General features: G+C 41.5%; 1 protein-coding gene across 18 annotated transcripts in view; it reads left to right on the top strand.

Annotated features, from left to right (window-relative positions):
• ULK4 (unc-51 like kinase 4) overlaps nt 1-17,360 on the top strand; it is a 540,161-nt gene that overhangs the window by 335,022 nt on the left and 187,779 nt on the right. For all 18 annotated transcript variants that reach the window (XR_014822784.1, XR_014822772.1, XR_014822770.1 and 15 more), the window contains one exon: nt 16,657-16,823. Coding sequence is in view for 6 of the 18 variants with exons in the window: in XM_084987830.1 (XP_084843956.1) it covers nt 16,657-16,823 (167 nt within the window). In the remaining 12 variants the exon portion in view is untranslated. The remainder of the gene's footprint in view (nt 1-16,656; nt 16,824-17,360) is intronic.

Below are 17,360 nucleotides of genomic sequence, written 5' to 3'. Positions count from 1 at the left end.
TAATGCAGCTGAAGGCATAGAGGTAAAGACCTGCATTGAGATAGCTCGGTAATTTTTAACCTCAGAGATGTTTGGCCATATTTCCTTCCTTCCTTCCTATCTATCTGGCATTTTATTAGAGTATAGTTGATTTACAATATTGTGCCAATTTCTGCTGTACAGTGAAGCAACCCAGCATACGTATACATACATTCCTTTTCTTATATTTTTTTCCATCAGGGCCTATCCCAAGAGACTAGATATAGTTCCCTGTGCTGTACAGTAGGACCCTATTGTGTACCCTTTTTTTTTTTTTTGTCTTTTTAGGGCCGCACCATGGCATATGGAGGTTCCCAGGCTAGGGTTCAAATCCGAGCTGTGGTTGCTGGCCTACACCACAGCCACAACAATGCGGGATCCAAACCATATCTGCGACCTATACCACAGCTCACGTCAACGCCGGATCTTCAACCCACTGAGCGAGGCCAGAGATCAAACCTGTATCCTCAAGGATGCTACTCAGATTTGTTTCCACTGAGCCATGACAAGAGCTCCAGGAGCTTACCCACTCTAAATGTAAGAGTTTGCATCCACTAACCCCAAACTCCCCGCCTATCTTCTATCCAACTGCCTCCCCCCACCCCTTGGCCACTGTAAGTCCCTTCTCTGTGTCTGGGAGTCTGTTTCTGTTTTGCATATTGGTTTATTTGTGCCATATATATTAGATTCCACATATAAGTGGTAAGGTGTATTTTCATGTGGCTAAGAACCTAAAGTGCACAGCTACCTCTCTTTACACTTCAGTGCGTCCAGGATGGCATTGCTACTTTCACCCTCCATGTTGTCCTATTTAAAAGAAGAATTTTCTCTAAGTACAGTAGAAAAAAAAAAATTGTATTGGGAAAATAACAATAAAAAAACTTAAAAAATAAAATAAAAGAAGAATTTTAATTCAGTTGATGTGGTGTGATTTTGGTGATTAAGCATTGATCAATTTGGGGAAGAAGAAAAACCATTTCCCCACATCGGATTTCACAGATGTTTTTAATACTCCTCTTCCAGGATGTCTGCTTAGGTTGTGTCTGCTGAACCCTAGTGGAAGTAACCACATGTTTGTCTGATGTAAATGTAACATTTTCTGTAAGGAAGCCTCTGTGTAGGGAGGTTGCATTTAGATTTAGAGTGTTGTTTTTGAATCATTAATGACAGAAAGCACTTTCAAAGCCTGGAATTTCAGAGTGTGTTTCTTATATTCTCTGCTCCAACAGATTTTGAAAAAGTAATAGTATAATAAGGACACAGTGACCAATGCTGGGAATAGTGCCTGCATATTGATATTCCTAGAACATTAAACACTGAAAATAACTCATGGGGATGACTCCTTTAGAGGTTTGCTTATAATTAATGTAGGGTAATTCTTGGATATTTTGAAGAAGTGGTTATAATTCATGCAAAAATAATTCTTGGGCTTAATGAATTTGGATTGCTTTTAGAGATGTCGGGATGGAGTATTAAGAGGGCATTTGGCCAGAGGACTGGGAAACCCTAGAACATTATCCCAGATGTCTTTGAACATCTCTGAGGGAGATGACAGGCAGGCAAGCCATAGGAACCCTTTTTGTTTACCAGTCTACTTAGAGGACTGCTTTTTGCCTCATTTCCTATAGTAGTCTGGGTCTGGTGAGAGAAAGGGAGGGGGAAAAAAAAACCCAAAACAGCAACAAAAGGAATGGCTGAGCCCTTCCCAGGGGCTCAGGCCTCTGCAGCATTGTCGCTAGCCTTCTTCGTGGGGGAGGAAGATGGAAGGGAGCTCTGTGCACATGCCCACTGCCAGGTTGATGCCTGGGAAAGTTTTCATTCTGGAGAACACAGCCCTGGCAGTACCCTTGAACTTCACTCTGTCTCTTTGGAGGAGGAGCATATTTCTTTGGGGAGAGGAATGAAAAGTACAGAATTAGGGGATGTTAACTTCCTTTGCTTGCCTTTGCCTCCTCACATTTATTCCTTCACTTCGGTGAAATGTATCATGTGTTAGCTTGTTTGCAGAGCGCTGCCTCAAGTTCCAATCCTCAGGTCCCATGGGGAGAGGAGAGGGGCGCACAGGCTGCCTCCTTTGCCCCCACTGTGGATGTTGTCGACTTTATGTAAATACCAGTCCAAGCCCTCCTTCCTTCCAAGAAACTGTATTTCCTAACTCCCTCTATGGGGAAATTCTGGATGGTGTGGAAGCCAATATGTCAAAACCTACATAGCATGTGGGAAAATGCGACACGGATGGTCTGGCAACGAACGTGAGGTCTGACCTCAGGTCACAAGACCTAACCAATTTTACCAACGACAGTCATCAGTGACCTAGAAACAACCTAGTCGGTGAACTTTTCTCAGGCTTTGACCTGCATCAGCCAGACACCCTTGATGCCCTTTTTCTGTTTGATTCTAGTCGCTCCCTGATATCTGTGGCATTAAGTTGTCCTGCATCTTCCTCTTTTATGTCAGCGCCTTGGCTTCCATTTCCCTATGAATCCCTGCCCTGTTGGGGGTCTGCTCACATCCAGTCTTTGACTCTGAGCCTCCTTCTCGCCTGCCCTTGGAAACTTTTTCTCTCTCTCCAGTCATTTGCCACCCCTCTTTCTCCAGTCTGACTGCTACCTGGTTTCTAGACCTTTGTCTCCATTGGTCTTTGGGCCTTGGCTTTTGGGTGTTATCTCAAAGTCAGCACATCTTAAAGGCTAACTTCTATTATAGTTCCTAGAAAACCTACTCACCCACTTCTTCCAGGGATGGTCTAGTTCCATTTCTTACTGTGGCTTTTTGGCTGCACCTTACTGTTGCCACCAAGTCACAAGTCACACTCATTTAGTGATGTTTCTACCCCCTCCTTGTTTCCCACAACACTGCCACTAGGTTCTGGCATGACTGCAGAGGCCTCCCCTCTGGCCTTCTAGTCTTAATTCCCCACTGGTGGCTTGCAGAGGCTCTGAGGTATTGACAAAATCCGTGGACCTCAGAGTTAAATGCAGGTTCAGATCTCTCTGTAACTCCTGCTTACTCTTTGACCTTGAACTTGTTACTTCAGTACCCTGGGTTTTTATTTTCACATCTAGAAAATGGAGATGTCAGCATCTGTCTCCTGGAGCTTTTAGAGCATTTGGGTGAAATATTGAAATATTAAATGTAAAAAGCCAAATAAAGGCCCAACGGGGAGCAGGAAGCAGGTGCTCAGTAAACACTGCTATTGTCCCAGTAAAGACCCACCCCCTGCTTCATTTAGCATCCTCCAACCCTGCTCCATCTATCCCAGCTGATTTTCTTTAGCTCCACCTTTTAAAATTTAAGTGTAGTTTATATACAGTGAAATGGACAAATGTCAGTTGTGAAAAATGCTCCTGTTCATGTGACCACCACCACCACTTGAACCACCTTGTTCAAGTAGAGAACATTTCTGCCACCCTGGATAATTCTGCCCTGTCCTTCCCTCAGAAGCAACTACTGTCTGTGCTGTTTGCAATCAACTTAGACGAGTTTTCTTTCAATGTATTCATACAACTGAGTTCATGGGCTTCTTTTGTTTCTTTTGTCTCTCAGATCTGTCTCTGAGATTGAACCGTGTTGTGGGATTCCATAGTTCATTCCTTTTTAATGCCGAGTAGTATTCCATGGTATGGAAGTATCTCAATTTGTTTATCCATTCCCTGTGGATGGACCACTTCTAGTTTGGGGCTATTTTGAATACAAGTCTAATGAGTCTTTATGTGGACATATGTTTTCACTTTACTTGGATAAGTACCTAAGAGTGGAATTGCCAGGTGATACCATAAAAATGTATTTAAATTTATAAAAAAAAAAATCTGCCAACTGTTTCTCATCAGCGATGTTTGTGAGTGCTGGTCATCCCACATCCTTACTAACATTTGGTGTAGTCATTTTTTTTTTTTTCATTATAAGTATTCCTGTTTGTGTGTGGTGATACCTCATTGTGGTTTCAATTTATGTTTTCCTGATAACTAATGATGTTGAGTGCCGTTCATGTGCTTATTGACAAATCTTTTGTAAACTAAGTGTTCTGGTCTATTATCCATTTCACAAATTGGGTATTTTAATTTGTTATTGAGTTTAGGAATTGTTTATATATTCTGGATATAAGTTGTTTATTAGACATATAATTTATAAATGTTTTCACCTAATGTGAGGACAGAGGTCAAGGGTTTTATTCCCTCATGTGGATAGTCAGTTTTAACATTCTCTTTTGTGGAAAATAACTTCCTTTTTCTTAAGAATTCCCTTGTTGAAAATCATTTGGCCTTATAGATGAGGGTCCTACCTCTGGCTCTGGAATTGGAAATATTTGCATGAACTCATTGTTCAAAAGATGTATAATCCTTATCTCTGTGCACGGAATCAATGACCCAGTAGCAATGAATTTCCTAGCCATCAGACCATAGTATCTAAATGCCATTTCTTATTGAAAGAGCCCAGAACTCCTTGGAGAGGTAGCTCATGCCCAGTCTTGGGCAGGAATTCATAAGATGAACATGGGACACACGTACTATCTTAACAGAAAGTAGGACACTTTCTAGGGACTCAGTGGTCAAAGATGGAACAGGTTTAGCATCAAAAAAAAAAATAATGATTGAAGTCAATTAAAAACCATGTAATATATTTTTAAAAATCCATTATATCCCCAGTGATGCTCCAGAGTGAACTTATTAGTAACCTTGGTCATTTCTACCTTCTCCTACCCACTCCCCACCTTGGTCACATTTGGGATTTACCAACACTCCAAAATCACTGTTATGAAAAGTGCTAAATGACAACCAAGAAGTGTTTGCTTTGCTTTTCCTTTACAAACCATATTGTATGATAACCAAATAAGTTGACAAAGGAAGGTTCTTTATAGAAGAAAACCAGCTGAAAAAATACAGAAGAAATGACAGAATTTGAAATTTCCATATTGCCATATGTAATAAAATAATGGAAGCAGACAATGGTCATTAATATATAACGTTTTATGGGGAACGTTATAGTGGATGGGTTAGGCTAACAACCCCTGAACCCATGGATCCATTTCAACATCATAAAGAGTGGAACAACCAGGAGTTCCCATTGTGGCCCAGCAATAATGAACTTGACTAGTATTCATGAGGATGTAGGTTCGATCCCTGGCCTCGCTTAATGGGTTAAGAATCCAGTGTTGCCTTGAGCTGTGGTGTAGCTCATAGATGTGGCTTCAATCCCAAGTTGCTGTGGCTGTGGTGTAGGCTGGCAGCTCTGATTCAACCCCTAGCCTGGGAAACTTCCATATGCCACGGGTGTGGCCCTAAAAAGAGAAAAAAAAAAAAAAAAGAGTGTAACAACCAGACAGTTTATCCTTCCAAATATAATGCAACAAGAAATACGGATATCAAGCGCCAAGTATAATTGCCAAAATAATTGAACCTGAGTTAAATGGAGTTTCTAGGTCTCATTACCACTTTACAGAAAGTGCAAGCATATAAAAACAACACTATAAGCACATCTTTGGGGAATAATGTTATAATTTGTCCATCTAATGGGATAAAAAATTGCAGGTATGAAAGGGACTGTTAGAGGTTGAAGGAGACTTAAGAGGTGCAACTCAATGGAGTGTGTGGACCTGCTTTCTTGAGTCAAATGAACAAATTAAAAAAAAAAAAGTTTTACTCTAGCTGAGTTTTGAACACAGAAGGTATATTTAGTATGTTAAGAAGTATGTTAATTTAAGTTCCCTCTTTGGCCCAATGGGATTAGTGGCATCTCGGGAGTGCTGGAACACACGTTTGATTCCTGGCCCATCACAGTGGATTAAGGATCCAGTGTTGTTGCAGTGGCGACTTAGGTCACAACTATGGCTCGGAGCTGATCCCTGGCTCGGGAACTCCATATGCCACAGGGCGGCAAAAAAAAAAAATAAAATAAAATAAAAAATAAGGTATGTTAATTGTATTAAGAGGTAATGGCATTGTGGTTAGTTTAAAAAAATTATTTGTTAGACTTAGAAGTATTTAAAGAGAAATAAGATGATGTCTGGAGTTTTCTTTATAATACTAAAAGAATAAATGAGAATAAATAATATTGGTAAACTGTTGATAATTATTGAAGAGGGTCATAAGGATTCATTTTACTGAAATGTCTCATGACTTTGTTTTAATTTTTTAATTTTTTTTTTTATTTTCCCACTGTACAGCAAGGGGGTCAGGTTATCCTTACATGTATACATTACAATTACATTTTTCCCCCACCCTTTCTTCTGTTCCAACATGAGTATCTAGACAAAGTTCTCAATGCTATTCAGCAGGATCTCCTTGTAAATCTATTCTAGGTTGTGTCTGATAAGCCCAAGCTCCCGATCCCTCCCACTCCCTCCCCCTCCCATCAGGCAACCACAAGTCTCTTCTCTAAGTCCATGGTTTTCTTTTCTGAGGAGATGTTCATTTGTGCTGGATATTAGATTCCAGTTATAAGTGATATCATATGGTATTTGTCTTTGTCTTTCTGGCTCATTTCACTCAGGATGAGATTCTCTAGCTCCATCCATGTTGCTGCAAATGGCATTATGTCATCCTTTTTTATGGCTGAGTAGTATTCCATTGTGTATATATACCACCTCTTCCGAATCCAATCATCTGTTGATGGACATTTGGGTTGTTTCCATGTCTTGACTATTGTGAATAGTGCTGCAATGAACATGCGGGTGCATGTGTCTTTTTCAAGGAAACTTTTGTCCGGATATATGCCCAAGAGTGGGATTTCTGAGTCATATGGAAGTTCTATGTATAGATTTCTAAGGTATCTCCAAACTGTTCTCCATAGTGGCTGTACCAGTTTACATTCCCACCAGCAGTGCAGGAGGGTTCCCTTTTCTCCACAGCCCCTCCAGCACTTGTTATTTGTGGATTTCTTAATGATGGCCATTCTGACTGGTGTGAGGTGATATCTCATGGTAGTTTTGATTTGCATTTCTCTTATAGTCAGCGATGTTGAGCATTTTTTCATGTGTTTGTTGGCCATCTGTATAATTTCTTTGGAGAAATGTCTATTCAGGTCTTTTGCCCATTTTTCCATTGATTGATTGGTTTTTTTGCTGTTGGGTTGTATAAGTTGTTTATATATTCTAGAGATTAAGCCCTTGTCAGTTGCATCATTTGAAACTATTTTCTCCCATTCTGTAAGTTGTCTTTTTGTTTTCTTTTTGGTTTCCTTTGCTGTGCAAAAGCTTTTCAGTTTGATGAGGTCCCATGGGTTTATTTTTGCTCTAATTTCTATTGCTTTGGGAGACTGACCTGAGAAAATATTCATGCTGTTGATGTCAGAGAGTGTTTTGCCTATGTTTTCTTCTAGGAGTTTGATGGTGTCCTGTCGTATATTTAAGTCTTTCAGCCATTTGGAGTTTATTTTTGTGCCTGGTGTGAAGGTGTGTTCTAGTTTCATTGCTTTGCATGCAGCTGTCCAGGTTTCCCAGCAATGCTTGCTGAATAGACTTTCTTTTTCCCATTTTATGTTCTTGCCTCCCTTGTCAAAGATTAATTGACCATAGGTGTCAGGGTTTATTTCCGGATTCTCTATTCTGTTCCATTGGTCTGTCTGTCTGTTTTGATACCAATACCACACTGTTTTGATGACTGTGGCTTTGTAGTATTTCTTGACGTCTGGGAGAGTTATGCCTCCTGCTTGGTTTTTGTTTCTCAGGATTGCTTTGGCGATTCTGGGTCTTTTGTGGTTCCATATAAATGTTTGGATTGTTTGTTCTAGTTCTGTGAAAAATGTCCTGGGTAATTTGATAGGGATTGCATTGAATCTGTAGATTGCTTTGGGTAGGATGGCCATTTTTACAATATTGATTTTCCCAATCCAGGAACATGGAATATCTTTCCATTTCTTTACATCTTCTTTGATTTCTTTGATTAAAGTTTTATAGTTCTCGGCATATAGGTCCTTTACCTCCTTGGTCAGGTGTATTCCGAGGTATTTGATTTTGTGAGGTACAATTTTAAAAGGTATCGTATTTTTGTATTCCTTTTCTAATGTTTCATTGCTGGTATACAGAAATGCAACTGACTTCTGAGTGTTAATCTTATATCCTGCTACTTTGCTGAATTTATTAATCAGTTCAGGTAGTTTTGGGGTTGAGTCCTTAGGGTTTTCTATGTATAGTATCATATCATCTGCATACAGTGACAGTTTGATCTCTTCTCTTCCTATATGGATGCCTTTTATTTCTTTTGTTTGTCTAATTGCTGTGGCCAGGACTTCCAAAACGATGTTGAAGAGCAGTGGTGAGAGTGGGCATCCCTGTCTTGTTCCAGATTTGAGTGAGAAGGCTTTCAGTTTTTCCTCATTGAGGATTATATTTGCTGTGGGTTTATCATAAATGGCTTTGATTATATTCAGGAATGTTCCCTTTATACCCACTTTGGCGAGGGTCTTGATCATGAATGGATGTTGGACTTTGTCAAGTGCTTTTTCTGCATCTATTGAGATGATCATATGATTTTTGACTTTTTTTTTTGTTAATGTGGTGTATGATGCTGATTGATTTGCATATGTTGAACCATCCTTGTGAACCTGGGATGAACCCAACCTGGTCATGGTGTATAATTTTTTTGGTATGTTGTTGGATTCGGTTGGCTAAGATTTTGTTGAGAATTTTTGCATCTATATTCATCAATGATATTGGGCGATAGTTTTCTTTTTTGGTGGTATCTCTGCCTGGTTTTGGAATGAGGGTGATGGTGGCCTCATAGAATGTCTTTGGGAGTATTCCTTCTTCTTCAACCTTTTGAAAGAGTTTAAGGAGGATGGGCACCAATTCCTCTTTATATGTTTGATAGAATTCACCTGTGAAGCCATCTGGTCCTGGACTTGTATTTGTAGGGAGTGATTTTATGACCTCTTCAATTTCATTTCTAGTGGTTGGTCTGTTCAGTTGGTCTGTTTCTGCTTGATTCAGTTTTGGCAGGCTGTAAGATTCTAGAAAATTGTCCATTTCTTCCAGATTGTCAAACTTGTTGCCGTATAGTTGTTCATAGTATTCTCTTATGGTTTTTTGTATTTCTGCTGTATCCGTTGTGATTTCTCCTTTTTCATTTCTAATTTTGGTTATTTGGGTTCTTTCTCTCCTCTTTTTAGTGAGTGTGGCCAGGGGTTTGTCAATTTTGTTTACCTTTTCAAAGAACCAGCTCTTGGTTTTATTAATTTTCTCTATTGTTTTTGAGTCTCTATTTTATTGATTTCTTCTTTGATCTTTATAATTTCCTTCCTTCTGCTGACTTTAGGACTTTTTTGTTCTTCTTTTTCTAATTCGTTTAGGTGGAGGGTTAAGTTGTCAATTTGGGATCTTTCTTCTTTTTTGAGAAAGGCCTGGATTGCTATAAATTTCCCTCTGAGCACTGCTTTCGCAGCATCCCATAGATTTTGAGAGGTTGTGTTTTCATTATCATTTGTTTCAAGGTAGTTTTTAATTTCCTTCTTGATTTCCTCATTGACCCATTGGTTTTTTAGTAGCATGTTGTTTAGTCTCCATGGAGTAGGTTTTTTCTCTTTGCTTTTCCCATGGTTGATTTCTACTTTCATGGCATTGTGGTCAGAGAAGATACTTGAGATAATTTCTATGCTCCTAAATTTATTGAGATTCGCTTTATGTCCCAATATGTGGTCGATTCTTGAGAATGTTCCATGAGCATTTGAGAAGAATGTGTATTCTGATTTTTTTGGATGTAGTGTCCTGAAGATATCAATTAAGTCTAACTTTTCTATTGTTTCCTTTAGGCTCTCTGTTGCTTTATTGGTTTTCTGTCTAGAGGATCTGTCCATTGATGTGAGGGGGGTATTTAGGTCTCCTACTATGATTGTATTCGCATCAGTATCTCCCTTTATGTCTGTTAATATTTGTTGTATGTATCTGGGTGCTCCTATGTTTGGGGCATATATGTTGACAATAGTAACATCCTCTCCTTGGATGGATCCCTTAATCATTAAATAGTGTCCTTCTTTGTCTTTCTTTATGTCTTTTGTTTTAAAGTCTATTTTGTCTGATATGAGTGTTGCGACTCCTGTTTTTCTGTCTTGTCTATTGGCGTGAAATATTTTTCCCCACCCTTTCATTTTCAATCTATATGTATCTTTTGTCCTAAGGTGAGTTTCTTATAGGCAGCATATTGAAGGTTTTTGCCTTTTTATCCACTCAGCCACCCTGTGTCTTTTGATTGGGGCATTCAGTCCATTGACATTTAAGGTGATAATTGATAGATGATTATTTATTGCCATTTGAACCTCGTGTTCCAGTTGATTCTATGGTTCTCCATTCTTCCTTTCTTTTTCTTTCTTTTTTTTTTTTTTTTTTTTTTTTGGTTGGATGGTCTCCTGTTATTATCTGCTTGAGTGTATTTTTTTTTTCATTTTTTTGCAAATGCAATATTTGGTTTTGGCTTGTGGTTGCCCTGTTTTTTAAGTATGCTAACCCCTTCCCATAATTGTGTGTTTTAGCCTGATGGTCCTGTAAGTTCAAACACTTCATTACTATATTAAAATTAAGAAGAGAGACATACATACAAACAAAAAGGGTTATTTACCTCCTAACATCCCTTGCCCACATTTTATGGTTTTGATGACTCTTTTATTTTTTTCTTTTTAATTTTATTTTGTTTGAAGCATGTTCATGATTAAATCTATATGCTGGCTTATTTGAGTGACTGCTCTCTGATTGCGGTTTCCTCAGTCCTAGTTCTTCCTCTTCTTCTTCTTCTTCTTCTTTTTTTTTATTTTTTCTTCCCTTTCCTTCCTTTCTTTTTGGTTTAGAGAAGCCCTTTCAATATTTCCTTTAACCTGGGTTTTGTGTTGCTGTATTCTTTAAGTTTTTGTTTGTTGGGAAAAATTTTTATTTCCCCTTCTATTTTAAATGATATTCTTGCTGGATAGAGTATTCTAGGTTGCATATTTTTTCCTTTTAGCACTTTAAATATCTCTTGCCATTCCCTCCTGACCTGTAGTGTTTCTGTAGAGAAATCAGCTGATATTCTTATGGGGGTTCCCTTGTAGGTAACATTCTGTTTTTCTCTTGCTGCCTTGAGGATCCTCTCTTTATCACTAACTTTTGCCATTTTTATTATGATGTGTCTTGGTGTGGGTCTGTTTGGGTTCAGTTTGTTTGGGGCCCTCTGTGCTTCTTGTATCTTGAATCCAGTATCCTTTAGACTTGGGAAGTTTCCAGCAATAATTTCTTCAAATATATTTTCCATTCCCTTATCTTTTTCTACTCCTTCTGGAATTCCTATTATGCGTAGATTGGCCCCCTTTATATTATCCCATAGGTCTCTTATATTGCTTTCCAGTTTTTTGATTCGGTTTTCTGTCTGTTGACCAGATTGAGTGATTTCCATTATTCTATCTTCCATATCACTGATTCGTTCTTCTGCATTATTCATTCTGGTTTTTACTGCCCCTAGTTCAGTTTGCATCTCTGCAAATGAATGTTCTAGTTTTTCTTGGCTCTTCCTTATATTTTCTAGTTCCTTTCTGAGGGTATCTGCATTACTGTTCATATCTTCTCTTAATTCCATCAGTATTTTCACTATTTCTCTTTTGAACTCCAGGTCTGTCTGACTGCAGAGATCTGTTTCATTGTTGACTGTTTTAGGTGAGTTCTCCTGTTGGTTTGACTGGGGGTGGTTTCTCAGCTTCTTCATCTTGCTTGTTGTCTTCTTTCTCCTGAGGGAGTTGTACTCTCCGTTATCTGGTAGTGTTTGCCTTGTCACTGCCGTGGAATATTTCCTGAGGGCTGGCGTTGTTGGTCAATCTTTTTTGAGGCAGTGTGGCTTTTCTGGAGTGTTGATGGGGCTAACAGTGTTTCTTTGAAGCAAAGGAGGACTTCCTGAGGGCAGACAGGACTGGGAGGTCCACCCCACGATGGTAGCAGATTTCACTTGGTCATGCAGAGCTTGCTCTGGTGTTTTTAGGCTGTGGGGTTCTTGCAGGGAGTTGGCAATGTTGGGCAGCTGCTCTTCAGGGGTGCATCACCCCCTGGGGGCTGGAGCAGCTATCTGGGTCACTGAGAACCTGAGAGGCTCTTCCCTAGGGCAGCCCAACTCAGAAGGACAGCCTGAGAATGTAGGCGGATCTTTTCACAGTCTGGCCGAGCTTGTTGCAGCTTTTCTGGGCTGCAGGGGCTCTTCCAGGGGGCTGCTGGTGCTGAGCAGTTATTTCACGGGAGTCGGGCACCCCCTGGGAGCTTGGGCGGGTAGCAGGGCCCTTGGAGACCCAAGAGGCTCCTCCCCAGGGCAGCCCGACTCAGAAAGACTGTCTGAGATCTTTTCCCGACTCGGCCAGGCTTGTTGCAGCTTTTCTGGGCTGCAGGGGGTCCTGCCTGGAGCTGGCAGTCCTATGCAGCTGGTCCACTAGGTCTCAGCACCCCCTGGGGTCTTGGGCGGGTAGCAAGGCCCTTGGAGACCCAAGAGGCTCCTCCCCGGGGCAGCCCGTCTCAGAAAAACCGTCAGAGAATTAGGCCGATCTATTCACGGCCTGGCTAGGCTTGTTCTAGCTTTTCTGGGCTGCAGGCCTTTTCTAGGGGGCTGGTGGTGTTTGGTGCTGCTCTGTGGAAGTGTAGCCCCTCCAAAGGGCAAGCAGGCCTGTGCAGGGACAGCCCCTGCGGTGGTAGGCTTCAGGCAATTGTTGAGGCCAGCCCTCCTGGATGGCAGGCAGCCCCAGGTTCGGCGAGAGCGTAGGGGGTGGCGGGGGTGGGGGGAGGGAATGCACTGGGAAGCACAGCTTTCTGCTAGCTAGCGGGCCTGTAAGCTTGCTGTGGCGTGGGGGGTATTCTATGGGGACCCACCCCTTCTTTTCTCCCCTCCCCAGCACGGGCGCAGACCAGGCTCTTCTCCCAGGTTCCCTCTGAGGCGGCTTTCCACTTCCCTGCCCCTAGAGTATTGTTCCCTTCCTCTGGGACAGCTTTGTTTTCTAGTCTCCCAGGCAGTCTCTGCCCCGTCAAATGGTTTAGAGACCTCCCAAGCAGTTTCCGCTCCGCCCCGCCCCCCCCATCCCGGGGACTAACCTCCGGGGCCAAGGTCTCGGTGCCCAGCCCCCACCCAGGCGTCTCAATTTTTGGTGACTGTGCCCGTAGTTCAGATGGTCCGTTGGGTTCTTGATCGGTTTTTCCGTACTCCGACTTACTGCTACACTCTTCTCTGCATCTGGGGATTCCTCCGGTTCGTTTGATCTTTCCCCCGGTAGGTGACTTTCCAGGGTGCGGGATCCCTTTCTCCTCCGCAGTTCCCTTTCGGGAGCGCCCGTCCCGCTCGGATTCACCTTCTCTCACTCTCCTCTTTTCTCCCGTTCTGCCCAATAATGTCACGAACTTCTTGCCGTTATTGGAGTTTAGGTTCCTCTGCCAGCGATTGGTTGCTGTTCTGTGCGAGTCATTTATTCTCTAGATGTGCTTTTTTTGTTGTGTTTGTGGGAGAGGGCGAGCGTGTCCCCCTACTCCTCTGCCATCTTGTCCTCCGATCCACCAATTCCTCTTTATATGTTTGATAGAATTCACCTGTGAAGCCATCTGGTCCTGGACTTGTATTTGTAGGGAGTGATTTTATGACCTCTTCAATTTCATTTCTAGTGGTTGGTCTGTTCAGTTGGTCTGTTTCTGCTTGATTCAGTTTTGGCAGGCTGTAAGATTCTAGAAAATTGTCCATTTCTTCCAGATTGTCAAACTTGTTGCCGTATAGTTGTTCATAGTATTCTCTTATGGTTTTTTGTATTTCTGCTGTATCCGTTGTGATTTCTCCTTTTTCATTTCTAATTTTGGTTATTTGGGTTCTTTCTCTCCTCTTTTTAGTGAGTGTGGCCAGGGGTTTGTCAATTTTGTTTACCTTTTCAAAGAACCAGCTCTTGGTTTTATTAATTTTCTCTATTGTTTTTGAGTCTCTATTTTATTGATTTCTTCTTTGATCTTTATAATTTCCTTCCTTCTGCTGACTTTAGGACTTTTTTGTTCTTCTTTTTCTAATTCGTTTAGGTGGAGGGTTAAGTTGTCAATTTGGGATCTTTCTTCTTTTTTGAGAAAGGCCTGGATTGCTATAAATTTCCCTCTGAGCACTGCTTTCGCAGCATCCCATAGATTTTGAGAGGTTGTGTTTTCATTATCATTTGTTTCAAGGTAGTTTTTAATTTCCTTCTTGATTTCCTCATTGACCCATTGGTTTTTTAGTAGCATGTTGTTTAGTCTCCATGGAGTAGGTTTTTTCTCTTTCCTTTTATGACTGTTTTTATAATTGAAAGGGTGAACAACCAACAATCATGTATTTTCATTCTAAGTGAAAGTTCTGGCCATGAAGGGCAGTGACTCTATAGCTGCATTAGGCTATTGACATCACAGTAATGGGCTTTGCTGGCATTATCGCTGTTGTGGAGAAATATTTACGTCGGACTTCATTTCTAATCTCATATGAGCAGCTTTCCTGACAGCAGGTGACGTCCATGCATAAAGTCAGAGCTTCGTGTTTGTTGCCTGTTTTTTTACACAGCAGGTGGGAACGGCTTTCCAGCCCAGCAGGGATCTGATTGCAGTCAATGTTTGTTCCTTTCTTGAAGCCTGGATGAAAATCAAGGAGAGCTCTGTTGTGCATCAGCTGTCTACATTACAGGACCCTGCTTTAGCTCAGCTCCCCAGGCCTTCTTACATCATGTCTCCATGCGTTACATCATTGGACTGTGCTTTGTCGCGTGACCCTGCTTTCTGTTTGAATCAGGCAGCATGTAGATGGTTGGTGTTCATGGGTCCACCTCCACTTTCTGAAGAGCCGTGTCCTTCGCTCCTGTTCACAGAGCTGGGTCCACTGTGCCTGTGACCGTCGGCATGATGCATCACAAAATAACCATAAGCTCCCCGAAGGAAAGCGTCTTCTCTCACAGCATGTGTTTACCAAATACCACATTCTAAAGCGCTCCTCCTACCCTACCTGCAGCTCAGGAATGCCAAGTACTGATCCGTAGTATATGCGTGAGTGATGCATTCTAATTCAAAGGAGGAGGCCTGCTGGTGGAACACACATGTCCTAATAATTGCTCTTCTGTAGTGTGTGTCGTTGATGATTTGTGCCATCAAACCTTGTCATTTGAAAGAGAAATTTTGCCAGTAATTCATTCTGCCTTCCTTTTCAGTATATTTATTTTCAGCTTTGTGGCTTGTGCCAGCTTTCTTGCCGCAAGAAGTACAGCTCTGAATAGTGCTCTGTAATTTTGGTTTCCCTCTGCCTTTAGTGACAAAATTAATTACTTTTGTAGTCTAATTACTTTGCGCTTGTCTGGGAAAACTAGATTGGTTTACTGGAAATGACAATGAGCATTGTTTGGAAAAGATATCAAAGCTTGGATGACTGTGCTTGGCAGAGTTTCCATCCAGTTGATCATCTGAGAACTGGGGACAAATGGATTGCAGGTCCAATAAATAAATGGATAGCATGTCAAGCTTACAACACGTGTCATAACTCCTTACCATGTTTTTTCCCCATCTGCTTGTGTAAAATGTTTATATTTGAAGACTTACTTTTTCTAGAACGTTTAGATGATCTATTAATGCTGAAGGACCCCTTCCCTGTTTGAATTTATAACGTTTCGTGTCTTTTCACCATGGTTACATATGAATCACTTTGCTTAGAATTTTTTTTTTTTCATCTGAATCACCTTGGAAATTCAAAGTGTAATGCTGCATAACAATAGCAACTTAAATGGAAAGGCTAACTTAAATGTATTTGTTGTAACAAACTACATCAAACTAAAAGCTGATGAAGACCAGTCACACTGAGAACATGAGGTGTGCAGAGACGAAGTGATAGCACCTGGCAGTTTCTCAATTTCAGAGTGCTTAAAATTATAATCTTACCTTTCAGGATTTGGGGAATGCCTGTGGGAAAAAAATCATTTTATTGCTTGATCCTCTTGAGATAACCCAGCTACTTGTCAATCTATGATAGATCCCCACCCAGGCTCCCCTGTGGCCCTTGAGCCATACCATGAAGAACTGTGCCTTCAAGCAGAGACCTGGGGACAGGGTGCTTCTCATACAACATGTTTTCTTCCAGTGTCATTGTCTTTCATTCCTGTGAACCTTGGCCATGTGGGAGAGTGTTTCTCAAAGTGTAATTTGGGGAACCCTTCCATCAAAATCACTTGGGGGAGCCTTTTAACAGGTATATTCCTAGCTCCCACCCCAGGCTCCTGTGCAGACACTGAGTACTTTAAAAAAAACTTTCCCAGGAGTTCCCGTCGTGGCGCAGTGGTTAAGGAATCCGACTAGGAACCATGAGGTTGTGGGTTCGGTCCCTGCCCTTGCTCAGTGGGTTAAGGATCCGGCGTTGCCGTGAGCTGTGGTGTAGGTTGCAGATGCGGCTCGGATCCTGCGTTGCTGTGGCTGTGGCGTAGGCTGGTGGCTATGGCTCCGATTAGACCCCTAGCCTGGGAACCTCCATATGCCGCAGGAGCAGCCCAAGAAATAGCAAAAAAAAAACCAAAAAAACAAAAAAACAAAAAACTTTCCCAAGTATGTCTGGTACAGATACAATTGAAGGAATTTCTATACATAGGATACCTATGCCTGTTCTCTTGGGTTTAAGTGATACATTATTTTTATAATTTATGATGAATATTTTACCCTTTCTCCTTTTTTACCCTCAGGACTAGTCCATCATGTCTGTAACCTATTCACTGAAACTGCCACACTGTGCTTGGATGTGGACAATAAAAACAACGACGAGACGGCAGCCGCCCTGCTCTTTTCCCTGCTTGAAATTTTGCACAGCATGCTGACGTATACATCTGGGGTCGTGAGGCTGGCGCTGCAGGTAGAGGCCCTTTCCCTGCACCTCAAACAGCCCCACCCACGTCACACTTCCCTTTCATCCTCTTCTCTCTCATTTTCCTCAAGTGTGTCTTTATTTTGAAAAAAGGCCGTATGATTCTATGGAGAGATACTATCTTATAAGACACAGCCATCTTGGGGTGACCAGTGTCAAGGACAAAGAATTTGGACCCAAAATCTGAAAAGAAAGCAGGAGAGGCCCAAGCAGACTTGGTACTAGTTAGGGAACTGCTCATGACGCAGGGCATCATTCGTGCTGTGGGGCTGGCCAAGCAGTGTGCATTCTTTCTTATCCAGAGATCATGCTCCAGTCCACTCCCAACAGGATGGATTAGCTAGCTAGGGGCAATGGATTGAGATTTTAGGTGCACGCACACACACACACACACACACACACACGCACATAAGGTGTGTGTATGTGCATAGATAGGCACACATATGTACATATGCATCGTTAATACATAAACCCGTGTAATTGCTTTCCCTTATGACCAGTAATGTGGAATTGCAGGGTGGTTTT

Source organism: Sus scrofa, chromosome 13 (assembly GCF_054392235.1).
Source record: "Sus scrofa isolate SSC_HxYL_T2T_F1_AM1 chromosome 13, Sscrofa_HxYL_maternal_Yorkshire_Landrace_v2.0, whole genome shotgun sequence".
Classification (NCBI taxonomy): domain Eukaryota; kingdom Metazoa; phylum Chordata; class Mammalia; order Artiodactyla; family Suidae; genus Sus; species Sus scrofa.
This window is presented reverse-complemented; position numbering and strand designations above follow the sequence as displayed.